The following is a 22,292-nucleotide window of genomic DNA, read 5'->3' on the forward strand; positions in this document are numbered from 1 at the left end:
AGCATAAAGTATCAAAAAGGTCACTTGGCCCCAAAGTTTACTTTATCAAGTGACCGAAAGCGCCTGGATTCCACCTACTCATATACAAACGCCGTGCCGCAGTGTCCAAGGTTTAATGCTGGTCAATGGTCCAAAATTGAAGACAAAGTTCGAATTTATGCTCAATACATTTGCACTCAACCAAACGAGGGGCAGCAGCCTGGAACTTTGTATCTTTTAACCGGTACTTCTTTTGTTAGCATTAAAAAAGGCGGCAAGCTGTTTCACCCTAAAATAAAAGAATTGGACACAAAATTGGACAAAACCGCAACCATAGATATTCCTAATTCATTGTGGACTGCTGGCTGTTGTGTACGCCCAAATAATAACGCAGAGAGTTTTGCAGTGATTGGAAACAATGTGCAGAATAAAAAAGACTTGCTTAGAAGGAGAATTACCGTAAAAAAGCTGCAAGAGGTTCTTGCAGCCGGGGTTATTAAACGAAATATCGGCGGACCATCTGTCAATCTGTTTCCAGGCAATGCAGCTTGCAGAAACAATGATAGCAAGAATTTCAAATTGTAACTTAAATAAACGAATGAAGAAGTAAATAAGAAAACGTTGTAAGTAAATCAAAAACTATAACTTAAAATCGGCAAACTTCTTGCTGAGTTTGTTAGGCTGCCTTGGGTAGGCCATTGAATTTCATTACCCTAATTATATATAATTCATATAATATCCCTATTGACAAAACTGAAAAAAAAAATCAATGGCAGAATTTTGTCAGGAAATAATCTCTTGGCTAGCAGTAGTAGGATGCACGAGAAACTGTAAACGAAGAAAGAAGTGTTCATTAAATGCGGTGTTCGGTAAGATTGTTGTGTCCTTGGGTACCAGGCGATATCACCGGTCATGATATTTATCGACTGCTGGTTCGTGGTGGGGGAGGGGGGGGGGGAGGGTGCTGAGTCGAGGGATTTCGGGAGCTTCTCTTGATTTGATGGTGATCGAATCGGGGATTACTCAATAAAGCTAAGACAGCCAAAATTAAGAGCCAGTTTTATGCCAGAGATTCATGGCGATCAGTAATCGCGATCGGGTTTCGTACAACTGGCCCTAGACTCGGTTGTCGGAAAGCTGGATTAAGATACCACGTATTAACCGAGTTCGAGGTCCGTTCTGGGCCATTAATCGACGGGAAAAACCGAGGGTCCGTATTTTACAGTACCAATAGAGAAAACGAGGTTAATAAGATATTTATTTCATCTCTCACTCAGGAGAAAAGAAAATATTTCAAGACATTCGCGCGCCCGGCAGCTACATTTGAATGACGCGCGTCAAAAGCAAAACGACAGTGAATTTTATTGGCTTTGGAAAACAGTTTGCAGTTGGCTCGTGGAGACGTGAATCTGAACTTCAAACGTTTTAATTTTACGATTAATCCGTAGTAACTTTCAGTGGAAGGATGAATACTGGATACGGTTCAAGATTACTTTAAAATAACGTCTGAAATGAACTGAAGCTTGTTAAACAGAGAGGAAACTCTACTGAGACAAAACACTGGACAAAAGCACCGCGAGCAACTTTTAATACAACCCGTTCGCCCGTCTTTCGAAAACTTGAGATTCTGCAATATTCCTCACAAAATATACTAAACGGCAGAACGCTAGATTGCCAAGAAACAACTGGCAAAAACCACAGGGACCGGCGTCAATTTTTTAGCGCTTTGTTGACCTTTAATTCGTTGCACACATCACTGTGTTTGTAGGGTATATATGTGCCGCTTGGCAGGGTAAAGTTTTGAAGTATTTTGCTGGTCTAAATCAGGTTTGACAAATCTCCTTATTTTAGTCATGATCAGGAACAGGCAAACAATTTTTTGGACATATGAATGAGGGAAATATCGGCTTTACTCTCACAGAAGTTTCTTTAGAGCCGCTTCGTTAAATTTTATGTTTCTTCTATTGGATCCTTTATACTAAATGACTTTTAAACCCACACTTACATAAGCTTATACTCTTTTTAGCGCACATTTTATATGATTTCTCAGTCACAGCGAAATTATTTACTTCAAAGGGAACTTTCTCAAACTTTTCTCGTAGAAATGCGACAAAATAACATTTTTTTAAAATATTTTCCTTACAGAAACTCGCTGAATGCATTATTGGCACAACGAAAATCAAAATCTTATAATCGGAAGTCGTGAAATCAAATTTCAATGGATATCAAAATCCAGCCTTTCAAATCACTCACTCAGTTAAAGTCACCACGAGCCTTTACCTCAATGAATCTAATGGATGCTCGGAAATGCGTGCTACAGCTGAATTTTACTAATTTTTACTGATTTTTCTCGTTTCTGAGTCGCTTCTTTTGTCGAGTTTGGGTGATCCACTGGAGCCAGTGTGACGTGATGACGTCATAATAATGTTTTCTCAACCTCGTTCTCAGGTGCCTCTCTTCACCACTGGAACGAGGTTGAACCTCGTTCTCAGTTTCTCTGTCTCTCTCTCCCCGCCCAACAAGGTTTGAGAATAGCAAGCATTTTCCAGAAGAAGGTTTGGCGAAAAAACTCAGCTAGTTTACAAGTGTGATGTGCTAAGCAGGACCAGCACTCATTCCAACTCTCTTAACTTGGAACCCTCGTGTCCCCATAGTCAGCTACTCTGGTATATTCTTTAGTCTATTCTGCCAGTTAGTGAACGTGATCTTAGTATTTCACGTGATGACAATTCCAGGCGACAACAAGTCATCACGTTTATGACACGTGATAACATCGAGTCATCACGTGCCATAACAGTTCTAATGGGGTCTGCTGTGAACGATTTTCCCGTTCTTTATGACGAACTTGATCACATCATCATGGCCGCCAAGTTGATAGACAAGATGTTCCCACCTGCAACAACAAATAAGATATAAAGATGAAGAATTTCAAACCACAGAGGTCTGAGGTCTTGAGGTCTGAGGACATAATGAATTCTAAAACACCCAACGCATCAGGCAAACCTCATAAGGTGTCCAAAGGCAAGTAATATCTCAAGTTAGGCCACCTCTCGATGCAATGCTTAAGCACAATAAAAAGCCTTTTAAACCCAAGTTTCTCATAGCTTCAGGAGTAAAGCTATTCCCCCTGGATGGGATGCTAGTCCATCACAGGTTATTCCCCAGCATTCTATCAGGTTTCCCCTACAATTCGCTGGTACTCATTTATATTCCTGGGTGGAGAGAGGTGCTATTAGAGTAAAGTGTCTTGCCCAGGAACACAACATGATCCAGCACTGCATGGGCCACTTAATCCCGAGTCCAACACACTAAGCGTTGGCCCCTTCCAGCTTCACTGTACAATGGGGTTGGTTAAATATTGGCAATGTACAGTCTTGCAAATGTCCATACCCACCTCAAAGAAGACCATGGATATTAACTCTAGGAAGGGAAGGGGGCTGCCACGTAGTTGGGTTCAAAAGCCAAAGTTTTTTAAGCAAAGTATGAAGGTAAACTAGAATTTCAGAGGGATGGGAGGGTTCAACCAAAAACTTTTACTGGGAGGGGAAAGGATATTTTCTACAACATTGCAATTTTTTAATTTTTCCTTACAGGTTTTCACCAATGCAGTGTTGACCATTTTCAGAATTTTATTTCAAAAATTAGGCGCTGGGTTAATTGCAATTGTCCTCAAAGCATAAAAGCTCCTTAACATTTTTTCTATACCTTGGAGCATCAATAACCAACATGTCAGCCACCTTTCCAGGCTCCAGAGACCCATGAGTGTGTGACCGGCCCAGAGATGCTGCGGCATTGATTGTAGCAGCTGCCAGACTCTCCTCCATTGTCATGCGCAGATTAACACAAGCAAGGTGCATTGTTAAAGGCTAAACAAACAAAATAAGATAGACTCAGTTTACACTATAGCTTGAAAAGAGTGGGCTGTTTACAATAGCGTTAACACCTGATGTTAGTTTGAGGTGTCTTATTCTACAGTACTGCAACAGTAAACTGATTATAAGCTGAATTTTTGTGGAAGCATACACAGGGCTACCTCTAGATGCTAGGTGCATCCAAGCTGCATAGAAAATAGTTCAGTTGAATACATCACTAAAGGGATTTGTCTGAATGTCAAATGAGTTTGTTTGGCAGATTGCAGAAGCTAGCTTACTTTTTTTCACTCACATTACTGTACACTATTAATAAGTTCTTTTTAAGCCCTCCTCTTCCTTCAAGAACTTGTCTGTGAGTTAACTCAATACCCAGGGATGTAGCTATAAAGATCCAGCAACCAGCGTGGTATTAAAAGAGCTAGCTTATCACCAGCTGAAATGCTCTTACTAACTGGCAAGCCCCAAACACTTGGGATAATTTTGAAGGTATAAAGATCACAAGAGCTGACTGAATACACCCATTTCCTAAGATGTTGACCCAAAACAATCGAGCCTTGCTTACAAACCAACTCAGCAAGATGCTTGCACTACACAACACTTTTTTTTTCCTTGTGACAACAAGGCTAAATACCTTACCATGGACAGGCAGAATGCATTGGGATTAAAATCAGATCCAAGAGCAACTGGAACACCTGTTCAAAAACATACAGTAACCACTTGGTTAGTGGTGTGATACAAATTCCTTGCTTGCAATAATTGTCACTGAGTGTTTTTTGCTTTGGACAATTAATGTGTGACAACTATTAATTTAGTTTTCTATTTCTTTCTTAATTGGATCAAACAGTATTAATTTAAGCATGTCACGTTCTCATCACATACCTCAACACATACATTGCCTCAACACATACTAAAGATTAATTTCAATTGAAGTTCAATTATCATATTATTCCCTCAAAAATTGTTTTGTTGGGAAGTTATAGTACAGGTATGCCAAGCAAAACAGAAGACACCTAACTCAACACGAAAAAATGATTGTTCATTTCAGTAATTACCTTATAAGATTTGCAATTATCTTATAAGATACGTCATTGTTTGTGTGCATGTACAGTTATAATTATTTATTATGTAAGTAAGTGCTGAATCCCAAGAGGTACTCATTGTCAACAATTTAATGGGGGTGCGGTGGGAGGTGGTATACACATGAGATTGTATTTATACAATATTTTTTAATGACAGCGAGCAATATAAAGTGTTAATAAAAAGATTCAATGAGGCTGCAGGGTTTTTGACTATAAAAATTTGGGTTTGCTTCTGTCAACTGCATTTTTTAGAGGGGGGGGACATTTTAGCATTATTCACACCTCTCTACTCAAAAAAATCACTTTGAACACAGCAAGGTTGAAAGCAAAGAGGAGGGTGTACATTTATGATGTACACCTTAATTTTGCCTGATTTTTAATTTATTAAGTGTGGGATATACTGCAGCTACATGTAAATCTCTACCTGATTTTATCATTGCCCTTGCTGGTGGGCACTTCAGTCTTAGGATATATGCCGTGGTGGGAAGAAGCACGGCAGTAACAGATGCTGCAGACATGGCTTGAATTCCCTCATCACTTACTTCTTCAAGATGGCTAATTGCTCTTGCCCCAAGTTTAGCACCTAGCTGACATGCAATAAAATTGTTTTCTGTATTAGAGTATAAAAGACAACCTCAGGAACTTTTGATCTTCAAGTAAGAAAGTTAGTTATTAATCTGTTGCTGGTGGGGATGTAGAACAGCTAAAAGTTATATGAGGCCCTAAGACACCCCAGTATTATTAACCCAGGGTCTGGGGTCAACCCAGTTCTTGTAAAGGGTCATGTTAAGTTTTGTCAGCTAGTGGATGGTACCCCTGCATGGCAAGTGATCTACGGGTAGCTTCTTGTTTAATAATAAATGTGACTTAAAGTATTAATTTCCATCAAACACAGTTGTCCAATTCCAGGGCACGAAAAGAGTGCCGTCCACTTGTCCAGGACAAGTTGATTTACCTTTCATGCAAGTATGGAAACTTTTCATGCTTCTTTGCCCCATGGGCAAGGACCCAGGTAAGATAAAAAGTTGTCTAGTGCATGATTTCAAAACTGAAAAGTAAACAAAGACAAGCATGCAACTGTCCTCGGCAAGCAAAATTTGAGGGCTGCTTGTCCAAAAAGCTAGCTGGAATCAGTCAAGTTTTTTTTTGCAAGCCCTAAATTCACTCAAACTCTTTGGGTCTGAATTGTCTCGTTGCTTAGAACATTGTCAGATTTTTTTCTCTCGGTTTAAATTTCAAAAGACAGTGTTACACCTAACACATTGAACAGTCGAGCCCTGAACTCTGACCCTAACCCTTTAAAGATGCACTACAATTAATGTACATCTGTGATTCATTCCCCCATTTAATAATGTTCATCAGGAATATACTTTAGATACATTTATTTCAGTAAATTTGGCATTTTGTGTTGTTTATTTACCTCAGCAGCTTTCATTGGATGCAATTCATCACCATGGAAATTTAGCGCCAATCCAGCAGCCTTTCCTGCTTCAAGAATCCTTCTTGTTTCTTCTAACCCAAACACACCTTTCTCACAAAACACGTCAATGTTATCGACAGTTATTTCCTTATTTTTTATCAGTTCTTGAAGCTTGGGAATCTGGTCATTGACCACATTATTGGTTGCCTCTTCAGGAGTACTCCCTCTGTGAGGACAACAAAATTTTAACATTTACTTTAAAAAATAGTCTGCATTCGAGCTGTTGTGCATGTAGTGGCCCGTCAGGGCAGAGCTTACCCCAGGTTCCATAACATGAAGTGACTGGGAGTTCCCCCCCCCCCTCCTTGCGGGATTACCCCCAGCATTAAAATCCCTGGTACCCATTTATACACCTGGGTGGAGAGAGGCACTATGAGAGTAAAGTGTCTTGCCTATAATTTGGAACACAACCCAGTGCCCCGGCTAGATTTGGGCTCGAACTCTGACAGCTGAAATCAGAGTCCAGCGCAGTTAACCATTAGGCCATGTGCCAGTCCCATGTATAAGATTTACCGTAAACACCCACGGATAAGCCGCACCCGCAGATAAGCCGCACCCTGAGTTTAACAACTCAAATGTTGGAAAAAAGTTTTTTGAAAGTAAATCAAAGAAAATCCAAAGTCGAGTCAAAAATCCAAAGTTGAGACTTTAGAAAGTCTTCTTCATCGAACGTAAACTCAATGAACATTGAAACAGAAAATACTTCAGTCTTACCCACAATTTGAGCTCTTTAATATAATAATTTAAACCAACTTTGACATATTATGGGTGATCTTTTTCTGGCATTTTTTGACAGGTATTTCTTCATTCAATGCAGTTTTTCCATAGATTTTTGTGTCACAACAACAAGAACTTGCGTTTTGCCGAACGTTCATAGCTTAGTAACCAGGCATTTGATCGGACGCGAAATATGGGACTAGGGCGAGAACGTAAAGCAAAACAAGATGGCGATGGAGGCGTTCGGGTTTCGTGGCTATCATATCGGCAAATTAAAGAGATTTGGGAGCCATCTATTGGAGATAAACTCGTTGCATGAAGAGAGTTTCGTAATCAGTTCGACAAATTTTCCATCAAAGTGCAAAATGAGAGAGAAACAATTGGCCATCTTACTCGTGAATACTCGTGGTATTTTCTCAATCGTAAAGTATCAATATTACTGTTAGAAGTTATAGGCCATTGTCGACACTGCAAGCAGTATAGGAGCTGTCAATCTTGCAAAAGCAATGACCAGTACTCTCTTGTAGTTTTATGTTACATGAATTTACATAATGTTCCATAAATTAGCATCAGTTCACGAAAATTTACGGCACCTTTTCCGAATGTTCCCGCAGATAAGCCGCACCCCCGCTTTCGAGTGAAAATTTTTGGAAAAAAGGTGCGGCTTATCAGCGGGTTTTTACAGTTTAAAATACCAATAAGAAATTTTTTTTGCTATACTGTCATGCAAGTTAAAAAAAAATGATTTTCCAGATTTATACATAGTTTAACACTAACTCATAATTTGAGCATGATGACTGTATACTATACCTACTTAGGAACTGAATGAGCTCCACAGAACGTGCTGGAAATCTCAATAGGCAACTCTTTTTTAGCCTTCTCAATGACTCTCAGCATCTTCATTTCTGATTCCACATCTAACCCATAACCACTCTTTGCTTCCACTAATGTTGTCCCTGACCGTAACATTCTGAGGAGCCATTTTCTAAGTGATGTGTACAGCTCCTCTTCTGTAGCCTTGCGCACATGTTCAACAGTAAAACCTATTCCACCTCCTGCCTTGTGAATATCCATGTAAGTGGCTCCTGCAAGCTGGTGTTTTAAAATTAATTATTTTAAAGAGGAGTAACAGAGCTATTAGCAAACCCAAAAAAATAAGAGAGACTATAAAATTTGGCTAAATGGAATTAAGGCTATGTTAGAACTGGGTCAATGCTGGTCTGTGGCTCTATGCAGTAGTCATGCCTTTTGAGGTGTATACCTAAATTGTGCAGTTCCAGAAAATATCCAGTACCCATCCCAAAGAAGGTCGTTGAAAATTCTGAAGGGCGGGGGGGGGGGGGGGGGGGGGGTCTCAAAAGTCAAATTTTTTAAAGGGAAGTATGAGGCTTAACTGAAATTTCCAGACGGGTGGGGGTATTCATTGACAAACAAAAAACCTTCCAAGAGAGGGGTATGGATATTCTCTGGAACAACACATTGGGGTTCACAAGGGGTATCATATTATTCAGAGTATTTGTATTTGGATTAACTGCAGTCCATTCCATTTGTTTTCTTTAGGATACAGATACTAAGAAGAACTAGACTGTTTTATACTACCGGTAGTTAAATTTTAATTTTGGGAGGTACTGAACACCACCATACCACAAAACTGGAAAATATGTATTGATATTAGAAATGTTTTGTTTACCTTCATAGCAAATTCATGAACCCTGTCACCCACCCACACGGGATGGGTGTGACCATCGATAAGACCTGAAGTGTAATTGGAGGAAAGAATTATACAATTAGCATAATTATTTGTCCGTCATAAGCTTCCTCTTTTTGTCAAATCCCAGAAAACAAGTTAAGGGACACTACTTTTAAGATATTTATCATTCTTGTGTAAGGGAAGAAAGTTGGTGTCATTTTAATTTTAATGTTTTTCAGGGTGTTCATTAGGCATCGGAGATCAGAGAATTCTCAGTCCTTCTACTTCGTAGAATTCTCTATTACAATTCTTAATGAAAACCCTGGTTTTTTAAATTATTGCTTTACATGCAAATTAAGACAACTTACATATAAGTTATAGGCACAAATGATATAAGGCTGCAATAACATGGACCCCTTGCCTGAAAAATGTTCCCAGAGCCCTCTTTTTTCTTTCTTGGCAGAGGCAGAAGGGGACGTTCCACGACAAAAAATCAAGGCTTTGGATTCCTGTTATCCTTAGCTATAGGTGGGTTTGATATCCACTGAGCCCAGTAGAGGCAAGCTTGTTTGGGCCAAAAGCAATTTACACCCTTTGGGCCCCTGATTATATTATAAAAAGCCAAATTTGGGTTAGTTAGACAACAATTAACAAATAAAAAGGGGATGTCCTAATTAAACATTCCCTCTCCCCACCTCCTTATGTTCCCATCCCCCTTCCCCTTCCGAGTCCCCCGTGACCCGAGTCTTCTTGCTTGATGTCTACTCGATTTTTAAAACTTAATCATTAGTCCAGTGAAATAAATACATCTTACCTGGTATAACACACATTCCAGAAGCATCTACTTCTTCTTTAAAAGTACACTTTGGATACTGTAGGTCGACTTTGTCATCAAAATCAATGCATTCAATTTTTCCCGCGTTATCGACCACAATAGACACACCTCTATCTTGCCCCCCTTCGAGAATCGCCAGATTCTTCATCGATTCCCCCGTCAAAATACGCTCTTTGTTATTACATACTAACACTACTTGTTTTGCGTGTCGAATTCTAAGGTTATACATCATTAATTTGAGATAAATTGAAGATTTGAAATCCCAATTTTGTCGAATTTTGCCACGTTGGTCAGCTGCTACTTTCATATTAGCATGCGCTCTTTTGTCCGGCACAGTTACTATGACGACAGTCAACCTCGTTATCATTCCAAACAGAAAATGGCTCCTGCTCTTCCACAAGAAACATGTTTACAACTCCAAAACTTATAGGGTTTTGGTGAAAAATTTAGCCTATAAACTAAGATCTAACGGTGATCGACAGAAGAATATACAATTTATTTCCAAATAAATCACTCTAATCGCTTAGAGGCATCAGGTCTGCTCTAAGCAACTTCTTCAAACGTGGTGTACCTGATGATCAGCGAGAATTTTAAAGGCTTGCAAAAGATTTTTGTAGCTGTATCACATTAATTGCAGAGATCAAAATGTCCCGATCACCTTCGCAGGGTTCAAGCAAACAACCTCGTTCTGGTAAGCAACCATTAAATTAATTACGATTGAAGGGAATACTTCATAAGACGGGAAAATGTCGAACTTTGAGAGCTTTCTCCAGCTCTTGTCAGGCCAGCATTTGTAACTATGTGCAAACTATGGTTTTACTTATTGCATTATTTTACATTGTTGTTTTTAATGTTTAGGAGCACAATCAGCCTCTCGACAGTCTGACAAAATAGGTTTTCCATCTGCAAAGTCAAGTTCTGGTAAACATTCAGCTGCATTATCAGGTAATTATGTAAAAAGTCATCCTGCATTTGGGCATTTTGGGGGAGGGAAGGGAAATATGTGGAGGGTGACTTAAATTTCTGCAAAGAGAAAACTATGAATGGGATATAGATATGTCTTTTTTATGTTCTTATTAATCTAACCCATAGTGTAAAAAGTACATAAGCCTAAACCCTCATGTGAAATAAAAACACTTGATTTTCTATTATAAATTGTGTTTACAAATTAATATTGTTTATTTTTTTTGTCCTCAGTTATTGAGTCTGTGGTAGACCCCAATCACAATCCATTTACCGTTCCCCATGATAATGATGTATTTATGTTACGAGACAAGGAACGACAGAGAAAGAAACAGGTAAGCTGTTTTGTGTTTTACATTTTTTAGTTTATTAATTTACTGTGTCACTGATCATGTCACCCCTTCTCTATGGCCTCAAATGAATGAGCAAGCATATATCTTCCAAGATCGCTGGTCATCAACATAGAGACAACTGAAGAAACTTTACATACCGTAAATGCCAACGAGTACCAGTGCAGTTAATTTTGCTGGAAGTATTAATTCTGCTAATGGGATGTACCTTTTGTTTGGCCTTTGCCAAAATACCCATGACAAGACCAAACAACCTTGCATGATATGTCCCACAAGCTTGCCAAAATGTTGTAATTAGGTAATTATAATTACCGTACCCAAATTGGGCCAAGAATCTGGTAATATCGTATCAGTGATATGATATTTTAGGATATCACGACTGCCAACAAGGCTTCTGATTAGGTAGTTGCAAACTTGTGTATGATAATTCACGGTATTATTCTGTTTTCAGGAGAGAGTTCAGCAACGCAGCTTGAAAGTGCATGAAAAGACGACTTACACATCGCGCGTCAATGCAAAAACAGCTGCAATGAGAAAAATAGCAGATGAGGATGAAGATGAATTTGTTGAAGAAGAGAAAAAGAAAGAAAAAGATGGAGTGATTGCTGTAAAAGATGATCCTCAGTTTACACTGGCAATCACACGAGGTATAATAATACTGTAAAATGGTTGTTGTAAGAAAAAAGCTCTCTCCCCCTTACCTTCCTGTTCTCTCCTTCTCTGGTTCCCCTCCCTTGTTGTCCCCTTCCTCCTCTTCTTCCCTCCTCCCTCTTTCACAGGTCTCTCTCCCACTCCCCCCTTTTATACCTGCCAACTTTTTTCTGGGTCAAAGGCGTGAGATTTTATCTTGAGAGTGCCAGGATTTCCGAAGACAACACGACCATGTTCAAAGATTTCGGAAGACGTCTGAAGTATACCAAAGACGTTCTGAAGGTATCCCAGTTTGGATACCTTCAGTTTTTAAGGAACGTCATTTACTCATTTTATACAGAGGTTTCGTATCTTGCATTTTGAAAAGTGTCAGTTATGGTTGCAATAACTCACATTTTTCAACTAGGCGTGAGAAATTGGTTCGTAAGCGTGAGTCAGCGTGAGATCGAAGTTTTTAACTCACAGGGGTGAGACTCACGCCTAAGGCGCGAGAGTTGCCCAGGTAGTCAGTCAGCCCTTTAGTTATAGGCCTGTCTGTCTGTCAATCCACATAAGAACTCCCCTATCCAACTTTTCCATTTAACCTTTCTGATATCCTCAGGGAATTAATTGTATGTACATAAAATATCAATGAATATCAGTTTGTAAGCGAAGGCCGGCAGATCAAAACATTATTTTTCTGTCAGCTGATAAGCCCCTTTGGATAAAAATTATAAAGCCCCTTCAGATATAAGCTACCCCAGTTGTAAGCCTTCAATTCCCAGAACCCTCACAAAATTGTATTAAAGCCAAGGGTTTATAAACAGCTTAATACTGTACCAATGTTATGTATTGCATCACAATGAATAAATTATGTACAATATTAATACTTGTTCAATAAGTCAGTCAGAACAACTAATCACTCCGACAGGGAGTCAGCAATAACATATTGGGGTATATTGGTAATATTTTTTCTTTTTATTTGTTTGTAGATCGGCACGTAGAGAAAGAAAATTTGGCAGATTTCATTTCCAAGAAAAGAGAAATGTTTCTGGTTCAGGTAAACAATTTTTATTTATCTTATTAATTGTTAAAAATATAAAAGAACATTTCTATCACACGTACACAGTCTGTACATGTACATGTACCTTAAAAAAATTCCTGATAATGACAAGTTTTCCAGACCACTGACAGAAATGTTTTAATTTGTCTATGCATGTTCAGTATTCATTAGGTGTCAAGCGTGATGAAATGAGAAAATTAGAAGAAATCGCTCAGGTGGGTGTACAGTGTATGGCTTTACTTCACTACTATACTGCTATGGTATATTGGGTGTGATCATGGCATGCAGATCACTTTTTAGATATTTTTACTGGGGTTGATCAAGTTGACATTTTTTACTTATTTATTTTAATATAAAGCTGCAATATGATCTTTCTTGCAGGCAGAAGAAAAGAAACTTGAACTGGCAGAACAGTACCTTGAAGAAGATGCTGCAATGTTTGATGAATTTTTAAAAGAAAATGACAAGAACTCAGTAGAGGCCATTAAAATGTGAGCTTCAAAAACTCAGTATATTTATATGTAACTGTTGTGTGATGGGTCTTAAGCTGTAGGAAAAGATTAATTTATTAAATTAAGTGAAATTTTATCCCTGCATGATTGACGAACTGAAATGTGTAGTGGCTGAAGGGTCAGGGTCACTTTTTATTGTTGTTGGGAAAGACGATACTTCTCTCTCACTGTATTACTCGTCACCCAGTTGTCAGAGTGGGTCTTGGTGAATTAAATGCTGGGGTAACCCTGGGATGGACTAGCCATTCCATCCATGCCAGGAGAAGTAGAAATACAATGTAGTTCCTAGTCTCTTTCCCAGGGGGGGTACCTGGTACTCGGCATTTTAAGAGACGGGGATGATCGAATGGGGGCAAAAATTAAGACCCAAAAAATCCCTACGGCTTCCAACATAACCAAAAAAAAATCCCTAGATCAAAAATTGACCCCTCAAAAATCAACAGCAAAACACGTTTGTTTGTACTTTATTTGCAGAACTAGGCAGCCAAGGCACTACCACAAATCTTCAGATTGTTTTGAATACCCAAAAACATCCCTACTCAAATCAAAAAAATACTTACCAAATTTTCCTATCCAAAAAAATCCCGCAATCGAAAATTTCAAACCCCAAAAAATCCTTCGATCATCCCAGTCACTTGAAACCCCGAGTACCCCCCCTGGGGTCTCTTTATGCTACAGAAACTGATAAACGTCATGACCTAAATGTAGACTTGGATCAACAAACTGAATTCTATTTCTTACTTCCAAGGCTGGCTTTGTTGCTGTACAAAAATTAATTGCATAGGAGTTGAGGATAGTTGGGGAGGGGGGGGGGGGGTTAGTCCCTTTTGAACAATAACTAACAGACTAGTGTTCATATTTTTACCAAATAAGTACATGTATACATGCATTGTTAACTACCTTGACTACTGTTGAAATTTTGATGTTGTATGGTGCATTTTAATCTTTCCACAGTGCTGAAGCTGAAACTAAACTTAAACTTGAAAAAGTAGCAGAGATAAAGAAAATCAATGCTCAAATGATGGCAATAAAGAGGTAGGGGATTACTAAGCTCAAACACAGACGTTTTACTGATGGTACACTTTTGTAATTACGTACTAACTGTTCAGTTTTATTGTGCATTGCATCATCATTTGCCAAATGAATGATGTTTAGAGTTTAACTTAGTGAAGTGAAATATTTTATTCTTGATCTTCTCAATTCTCTAGTGAAATATCTAAGAATGAAGATACTCTCAAAGAATATATGCTGTACAAACAATTCCTGGACTCCCTTACCCCACAGGTAACAATTATTTTTACATTTTATTTATTAATTAATTAAAAAATGTACAAATATTTTTAAGTGAAATTTGAATTTTTTTTTGAACAAGTTCAGTAGTAATGTCGAACTGGTTGTCTTGACAGTTTGTCGAGCTGAACAATACAGTTATTAAAATAAATAACACTCAACCATTACAGTACCACTCAAAAGTAAGTTGACAGACTTGACATGATCCTTGATTCTTGCATCTCAAAGTTTGAGACTGAGTGTTTCAAGTTTTGAGATACAAGATTGAGTTTTGGGTATCGAGTCTTGAGGATCAAGAAACAAGCCGTTCCCCAATATGCAAACTTGAGATGGCTTTTGGGTAAACAAATTCTTTCTTGAAGAAAGAACAATAGCCATTTGCATGTACCTCCACTGGATTTGTGTAAATCAAGACCATGCAAGTTCACAACACTGTTATAGTCCATGTGGTTTACAGGTGTCTGTAGACCATAATTAATTCTCAGCAGAATTTGCACTTTTAATAGTTATTGAAAGTTATTGATTGTCATTTCATTTTTATCAAATTGGCAGGAATGGAAAGATGATAAAAGAAAAGCTAAAGAAGAGAAAAAGGTAAGACTTACAGTCAAAATACTCAGCGCGTGCCGCCTAATATTCCGAAACAGTTTTGATTAACGGCGAACGGATTGCATTATTCGTCTCAAACATTCAAATTAAATTTGAATATAATTGTAAATCATTCAACCGTAAACACGTGAACACGTGAACCTGTCAAAAATTAACCAATTTGTGTTTGAGACAAATATAAATGCAATCTGTTCGCCGTTAATCAAAACTGTTTCGGAATATTAGGGGGCACGCGCTGACTATTTTGACAGTAATTGATATTTGAAAGAGGCATACTTTTTGCAGTGCTCTGTTCTTCTGCATAACATATTATTATTTTAATTTATTTCTTTTTCTCTTTCACAGAGGGCAAAACAAAGGGAAAAGAGTTCAGTAACAAAAAAGAGAAGTATGTTTCCTGCAGTTTAATCTAGACTTGTTTCTTACTGGTTCAATTAAGTCCTTGAATAATGTACTACATGGAATCTTTCATTCAGCTGGAGGTGCGCTGACCTTTAATAGCTAATGCCCTGGACTCCAGATCTAGCAGTCCGGGTTCAAGCCCTTGCTGGGGTACTGCGTAGTGACTCTCCACCCAGGTGTATTAATGGGTACCAGCGAATTTACTGCTTGGAGTAACCTTGCAATGGATAAGCATCCCATCCAGGGGGAAGTAGAAATACTCCTAGTCACTTCATGTCAGAAACCAGGATTAGCTCCTGATGAGCTTGAATGGAACGCAGACTTTAAACCTTTCATTCAGCTTATTGCAGCTTAATTTCAATAATAAATAAAAGTCATTATCTCTAATAACTTGGTCTTTTTTCGTTAGTATCCATTATGAGCTCTGACAGAACATCAAGTCGAGGCAGTCGGAAGGATAGTAGAACCAGCTCTGTGAGTAATAAACAATCTCATATCTGAACACATAGTTATTATTACTTTTTAAGTTGCATGTTCAGCTTCAGGGTGCAGTAATACCAATTTAAAATTAATATTTCTGCTAGAGCTTGTTATATATGTAGAGATGTAATGTAATGTAATGTAAAGCAGATGTACTGTGATTGTCTAACAGACTTATTGTCAGAGCAGGATTTCGTTGTAATGAAGGGTATTATTAATGTTATATTTACTGTAAGTAAGGCCTCCAGCTGTCTGGTAAAACGCTGGCAATACTGCATGGAAAAGAGAGTCATATAATAAACTAGTTATTACACGGAGCCATTACTAGCCAGGGACCATACCTCAGTTTATGTAGGGAGGTAGTGAAAAAAGTATTGCGAGCTGGTCAACTTGGAGCGTGTTTTCTGTTGGAACAAAATACAAATGTGAAGTGCATTTTGTAGTAATAATTTATAATTTTTATTTTAGAAAATTGGAGGAAGTCCTCAAGGGAAAAAGTAAGTGTACATGGTCTAGATGTAAGTAACAGCGCAGTAATTACTACTGGTAAAAAGTAGAAAACATTATTTAATTTTTGAAGTTTTTGTGTGACAAAATTAATGTGATTTTTGAAAGTAACTGTTGGGCAGAAAAGTGCTCACAAAGTAACTTGTTTTTGTTTGTTCAAAAAACCTTTGTCTTTGTGCACTTTAATTTAGACAGAAGGCAATGGCCATTTTCACACTAGAGACGGTCAAATCGTCTTTAGTGTGAAAACGGGACGGTCACGATTTTGGACGTACAAGTCGTCTGAATTTGTCCGTCGAGTGGCCGTCTAGGAAGACGATTTTTCGAGGACAACTTGGTCGTCTAGACCGACAAGTCGTAGACGATTTGTCCGTCTTCTAATGTAAAACGGCCATTGTAACAGTTCTGTTTTTCATTTCAGTCAAAGAAGTGATGTTGAAGAAAGTCCAGCCTCGGTATATGAGACTGACGAGGAAGAAAGTGATACTGTAAGTACAGTGTATATTTTTAGTGATACTCTTTATTCCCGCGCTCTGTTACCTGCAATTATATTTTCAAATCATAAGTCTCTTCCCTTACTTAACTTAATGGTTTACCCTGGATGCCAGAGATTAAAATAATTTTTTGTTCATGAGGAGAGAGGATGTCATAAACAGCTCATTGCTGCTCACAAATTAGGCTTTTGCAGCTTCGGCGCACACATATCATGGAAATGTCCCCTCTTTCTTCCATGTGCACCCCACTTGTACATTGGCGAATCGACGGATTTGGCCTTAAAAAGCGCATGGATTGTGGATTTTTGCGATTCCTTGAGCAGATTCACGGATTTCGAAAATACAGCGGATCGCGGATTAGTTTACAATTTTGGTCCGGTTTCCGAATTCTTCAAATCAGGAAGTTCGGATCGTGGATACTAAACGAACTCTGGATTACTTGGGTCGGTCGTCTTTGGTATGTTGGCGGAATTGTCACGAAAACAAGCAATAAAACGTAACTTCTTAAAAAAAATTGGAATAAAAAGCAACATCTACATGTAGTGAAGAAATTATTCAACATGACACGAGCGTAGGACAAAGAAAAAATCTGAGTCCCCGACGGGAATCGAACCCATGGCCTCCCAGATACCGGTTGGGCGCTCTAACCAACTGAGCTACGAGAGACTCGCTGTGAGCTGGGCCATTTACTAGGTTGATATGTGACACGCGTCCTGCATACTGCTATGATCAGCAATGTCGAAATCATCAAATGTGTAGTAAATAATAAAGATGGTAAGTTTCAAGCTCGGTGATAAGTAGTGAGTCCCCGACCGGTATCTGCATGGGAGGCCATGGGTTCGATTCCCGTCGGGGACTCAGATTTTTTTCTTTGTCCCACGCTCGTGTCATGTTGAATAATTTCTTCACTACTTATCACCGAGCTTGAAATTTACCATCTTTATAAATTATTATTTATCTACATGTATTCTACTGTCCGTTGGAGTGAAAGTGAAACCACACAGTTTTTAAGTAATGCGGATTTTTGGCCCCAAAATAGCATGTATTGCCGGATTTGCGTACCCCTATTCCCCCCCATGTAGATACAGCATTTGCACATTTGCAAATTAAAATTGCTTTTGCATGGTTTCAATTATTACTTTACCCTTGCTCAATGTTCATTATCGTTTTTCTTTTCCAGGAACCCGACTTGTTCTTTGGCGATCCTCAACAACTTCTCGACATCTTTGCTGAACTGGAGGAGCAAAATTTATCTCTCATCCAAAACAGTCAAGAGACAGAGGAAGCTCTTGAAGAACTTAAACAAACGATCAAGCAAACACAAGAACGAATGTGAGTTCCTTTGACTTTAACATGCATGTAATTATAAAAGTTGAGCTCGTTGAGAGTTTTGGCAAAATAACAGTTGAAAGTTACAAAAGAAAAAGGCCAGCTAATAATTTATTATGAAAATTGATTATCATAATTAAAGGGACTATGTCACGGATTTTGCCAGATTTTTGAAACCCGAAAATTTATATCTGTGTCGCAAGAAACCTAAAAGTAATAGTCCATTTTAATTAAAAATTGCTATATTAGAACGCTAAAACTGCTAACGAGCATCTTTGGCTGTGGATAGCACGGATTGCAAACGGATTGCAATTTGAAAACGTTAGTCGACGTTTTCAAGTTGTTTCCGGGTGCCTTAAAAAAGGTCGATATTTATAGCCGAAGTTTGATTTCTATCCCAATGAAGGTTATATCTTCAGTTAAATGTTCAAAGATAATGTTTTTCATGAGTAAAGTTGCCTACCACTTATTTCAGAACAGTTTAGACCAAAAATCTGCGAAATCCCCGTGACATAGTCCCTTTAAGTAATTAATCAATATAATTAGCTAGTGCGGTCTAGTGCAGTAGTAGGGGTCATGAATGGTCCCTCAAAATTTCGCAGTGCTCGCAAAATTAGGCTTCTGCTCGGAATGCTTGCAAAATTTTAGTGGGTGTTCGTTTGCTCGTGCTCGCATATTTTACAAGTGCTCGTTGCTGGCAAGGCTAACTTTTGTCAATGCTTGTTCTCGCAAAGAAAAACGCCTTGCTTGCTTGCTCACAAAGACCATTCGATAGCCCTAAAATTTGATTACAGTGACTTTGTATTATTTTATAAAAATGATTGTTTCCTTTTCATAGGAACCGTGAAACTGAGATTCTCAAAGGTCAGATAGACTTTTTAAATGATGCTATTAATAGAGAAGAAGAGAGAGCGAAAGAACTGGAAATGAAATCAAAGTAAGGCTAATTACCTCCTAAAGGGGTCACACCAAGGGCGTTTTACAGACAGTGCAAGTCCTATATAACAAATAAACCTTTGGCAACCGGCCATTTCTGAAGACATTGACTGGAGTTGAACAATTCCCAAAGCATAATACAAACAAAGCTTTGATTTGTAACCGCTATTTTTGTTTTAGACATGAAGCGGGCATTATTACGGACAGTTAACAAATAATAGTTAAGGTTTTCGTTGCAACTCTAGATATAGTTAAGTGTTTGTTGATTCGGCCACTGTCACCGCATAGAAATTTCAAGCTCGTGATCTAATTATTAAATATTTCTATTTGACAAATAATGCTGTTTTTTCTTTCATTCCTAAACAGAATGTTTTCGTATGGTGAATTTAAAGCTGAAGATCAGGTGAAAACATCTTTGTTTTGACTATACTTGCGGTAACATTATGCACGACTTAACATGAACCCCTCCCTGATCAACGCTTTAGCTTGTCTTTACAGCAAACATATGTAGTGGACGCAGGACGCAGCGTGGCCGAGTAGTTTGAGTTTAGGGCGCTGGTGTTGTAATCCGGAGGTCCCTGGTTCAAACCCTCCACCCTGCCGCTAGCTGAATTTGTTCTCGGCTGTCCTGAGTTGAAATCCTCGGTCACGCTTTTGTATTATAGCATACTGGTGTGCCTCCTGCTAGTTGAGTTTTGATCGAAACCTTTGTTCTTTTTTTAACTTTGTTCCATACTGTCTGTTGTTTAATTGTTATTTTTGTTTCACTGTAGGAAAAAATGCTACAAATGTTGAACAAGAAAGTGGAAGAAGTCTATCGAAATTGCATAGGAGATAACGAAGCAAACATCAGGTAAGATGCTTGTTATGAAAATCCAAGTCGCATTGAATGCCATCAATTAGGTAATGCTGAAGAGAAAGCGAACCTAAAACTTGCATATGTTGTTGTTTGTTTGGGTGATTGTTTGGTTGTATCTAGCATTGGTTCTGCCTCTTTCCCTGTAACGAATAGTTTGTGTTATGTATGCATTCAGCATCGCTAAGAATTGGTGTTGATCAGTGTTACAGTAAATTGGACGATAGAAAAAAGCTCAAATGATCAATGTAAAACCGTTACATGGGCTCTTTACATGTACAGTGTATTTTATTACGTTCGCGCGTTTTCACGCGCTTAGCGAAGGACGCGTGCTTTGTCTCGAGTTTCGATTGGTTTATGTCGTGTTTCGCGTTTGTTGCGATCACAAGCTTCCATGATAAAATAGGAAGAGTAATAGGTAATCTTTAGTCTAGGTTGTGACAAATCTTACCATACCGTTTTAGCTCTCACTGACGAAAAAAGTTTTGGTAGGATCCTGAAAAACCTGCTAAACGATGGAAATACCCATTTTAACGGGACTTCTTGTTTTAATAATCATTTAACGTAAACTTGATTGCCTCTCTAGCACCCTTCAGATGTTAACAAACATCGAAAACCGTCTGGAAGAGTTGTTTGAACAAATAGAAGTTATGCCTCCTGACAGAGTGGAGATGGCTGAGAAGGTGAGGGGTAGCAGGCTAGCAGCTACAATGTAGCACAGCGGGTTAAAATTAGGGAGAAGAGACTATCGGGAAACGCTTGATTTGCACAATCTCTCGTACCTCGAGTATCGCTTCTTACTACCCAAGCTTGACAAAACGAGCGACTTTCGAGAAAACGGGAAGTAGAAAATCAAGGAATTCAACCAGAAGTCCGATATTTTCCACTTCCACTTAGAATTGCTCGGTTGCTCGTTTCCCGACCGCTGGTTAAGGGGAACGAAGACTCTACCGGGTATGAGATTGCATGTACATTATACATGTAAAAAACGTAAGAAGTATCTCGCAAGTTAATTGCAACATCCAACTGTACCTTCTGTAGATAGAATAATTACTTCTAAAAGAGCGCAAGTGTTAGTGACTGATAAAGGGGGTGAAACTGAATTGAAATCAGGAAATTACAAACTTTCCAACTTTGACGGAACACAAGTCAAATGCAAAGACTTACGTAAGTACATGTATGCTTTCTAAAAAGCTGAATTTGTTCCCGTTTTCACGTTCAAAAGCCAACTGTTAACAGATTGGTAATGATTATATATGGCCCTGGTAATCATTTAATATTGTTTTTTTTTTTTTTTGCCGTTTTGCGGAGCGTCAAAACAAGACTGAATTCTGTTTGCCACAAATCGAAACCAGCGAACCACTTTTAGTAACAAGCTTTGAAACGGTTCTGGATTTAACCATCAAAGACAAACGCGTCGCAATCTACTGTACGCTAAGTGCACATGGTGGTTGCTTCATTAGTGGTATCATTTATTGCAGGCGAAAGAGAAAGAACGACGCATGCGCCTTCGTGAGGAGAAGATGGAGCAACAACGACTACATCAGGAGGACCGAGTGAGGAGGGCCCTGGAACGAGCTCAGGCTGAACCCAAGAAAAAGGTCAGTATATCTATTGGAAGGTTTCACGGCTTGGTGCATGTGCTAGCTATAACAGTAGTGCATTCGATTTCACTGTTTATGAAACAATCGGAAGCTACCAGATAACTCTTGCAGGAAATTTATGTTTGCAAAGTTTGCGGTCATATGCGAAAAACGGCGAAAGAGGTGACATTTCAAATTAGAATTTCCTTTGCATAAAGTATGCTGGAAGTTTGTCACATTTAAAAGCTATAGTAGTTATCTAGTTTTATTGTATGATTGGCTCTGTGAGAAGTCAAGATGAAGCAAATCCCGTGATTGGCTACCCGACAGGTCAAGATGGAGCCATCTTGACTGCTCGGGATCACCCGTTGTGTTTCCACCAGTGTTAAATTCTTTTTCTGAACGCTACTTCAGAAAGCTTTTCGTCGTAAATTTCACACTATGAGACTATTTTCCAAAACAACACAAACATTTTGTCCCACTCTGTTTCTTCTAACGATAGAGAGTCCGATAACAAAGAAATAGGTCTTAAAGCGAATGAAAACAAACAAATTAAACAACAAATGTTAACGAGTTTCGTGAACATTACTTGCGACAAAACCGGCTAATACAGCGTTCTACCGGAGCTCGGAAAGT

At 38.6% G+C, this 22,292-nt stretch overlaps 2 protein-coding genes across 3 annotated transcripts in view; one reads left to right on the plus strand and one right to left on the minus strand.

Moving 5' to 3' along the window:
- Positions 1–2,521: 2,521 nt before the first annotated feature.
- Positions 2,522–10,135, minus strand: LOC144667411 (putative imidazolonepropionase). The gene is made up of 8 exons (XM_078528808.1): positions 9,632–10,135; positions 8,818–8,882; positions 7,942–8,219; positions 6,351–6,576; positions 5,355–5,517; positions 4,488–4,543; positions 3,685–3,845; positions 2,522–2,872 (listed from the first exon to the last, which is right to left on the minus strand). The coding sequence occupies exons 1-8, from the start codon at positions 10,017–10,019 to the stop codon at positions 2,779–2,781; spliced, it is 1,431 nt and encodes a 476-aa protein (XP_078384934.1). The 5' UTR covers positions 10,020–10,135; the 3' UTR covers positions 2,522–2,778.
- A 101-nt stretch (positions 10,136–10,236) lies between these two features.
- Positions 10,237–22,292, plus strand: part of LOC144628305 (cilia- and flagella-associated protein 100-like) — a 94,771-nt gene continuing 82,715 nt past the window's right edge. For both annotated transcript variants that reach the window (XM_078486390.1, XM_078486389.1), the window contains exons 1-20: positions 10,237–10,343; positions 10,511–10,597; positions 10,850–10,950; positions 11,417–11,612; positions 12,588–12,655; positions 12,820–12,873; positions 13,040–13,149; positions 14,125–14,205; positions 14,379–14,454; positions 15,013–15,054; positions 15,415–15,457; positions 15,881–15,945; positions 16,420–16,448; positions 16,880–16,946; positions 18,133–18,284; positions 19,120–19,218; positions 19,584–19,620; positions 19,991–20,070; positions 20,660–20,756; positions 21,555–21,674. In XM_078486390.1, coding sequence (XP_078342516.1) covers positions 10,298–10,343; positions 10,511–10,597; positions 10,850–10,950; positions 11,417–11,612; positions 12,588–12,655; positions 12,820–12,873; positions 13,040–13,149; positions 14,125–14,205; positions 14,379–14,454; positions 15,013–15,054; positions 15,415–15,457; positions 15,881–15,945; positions 16,420–16,448; positions 16,880–16,946; positions 18,133–18,284; positions 19,120–19,218; positions 19,584–19,620; positions 19,991–20,070; positions 20,660–20,756; positions 21,555–21,674 — 1,650 coding nt within the window. In that variant the 5' untranslated portion in view covers positions 10,237–10,297. The remainder of the gene's footprint in view (positions 10,344–10,510; positions 10,598–10,849; positions 10,951–11,416; positions 11,613–12,587; positions 12,656–12,819; positions 12,874–13,039; positions 13,150–14,124; positions 14,206–14,378; positions 14,455–15,012; positions 15,055–15,414; positions 15,458–15,880; positions 15,946–16,419; positions 16,449–16,879; positions 16,947–18,132; positions 18,285–19,119; positions 19,219–19,583; positions 19,621–19,990; positions 20,071–20,659; positions 20,757–21,554; positions 21,675–22,292) is intronic.

This window comes from Oculina patagonica, chromosome 10 (genome assembly GCF_052425735.1).
Source record: "Oculina patagonica isolate OP01 chromosome 10, crgOcupat, whole genome shotgun sequence".
In the NCBI taxonomy this organism is placed as follows: Eukaryota; Metazoa; Cnidaria; class Anthozoa; order Scleractinia; family Oculinidae; genus Oculina; species Oculina patagonica.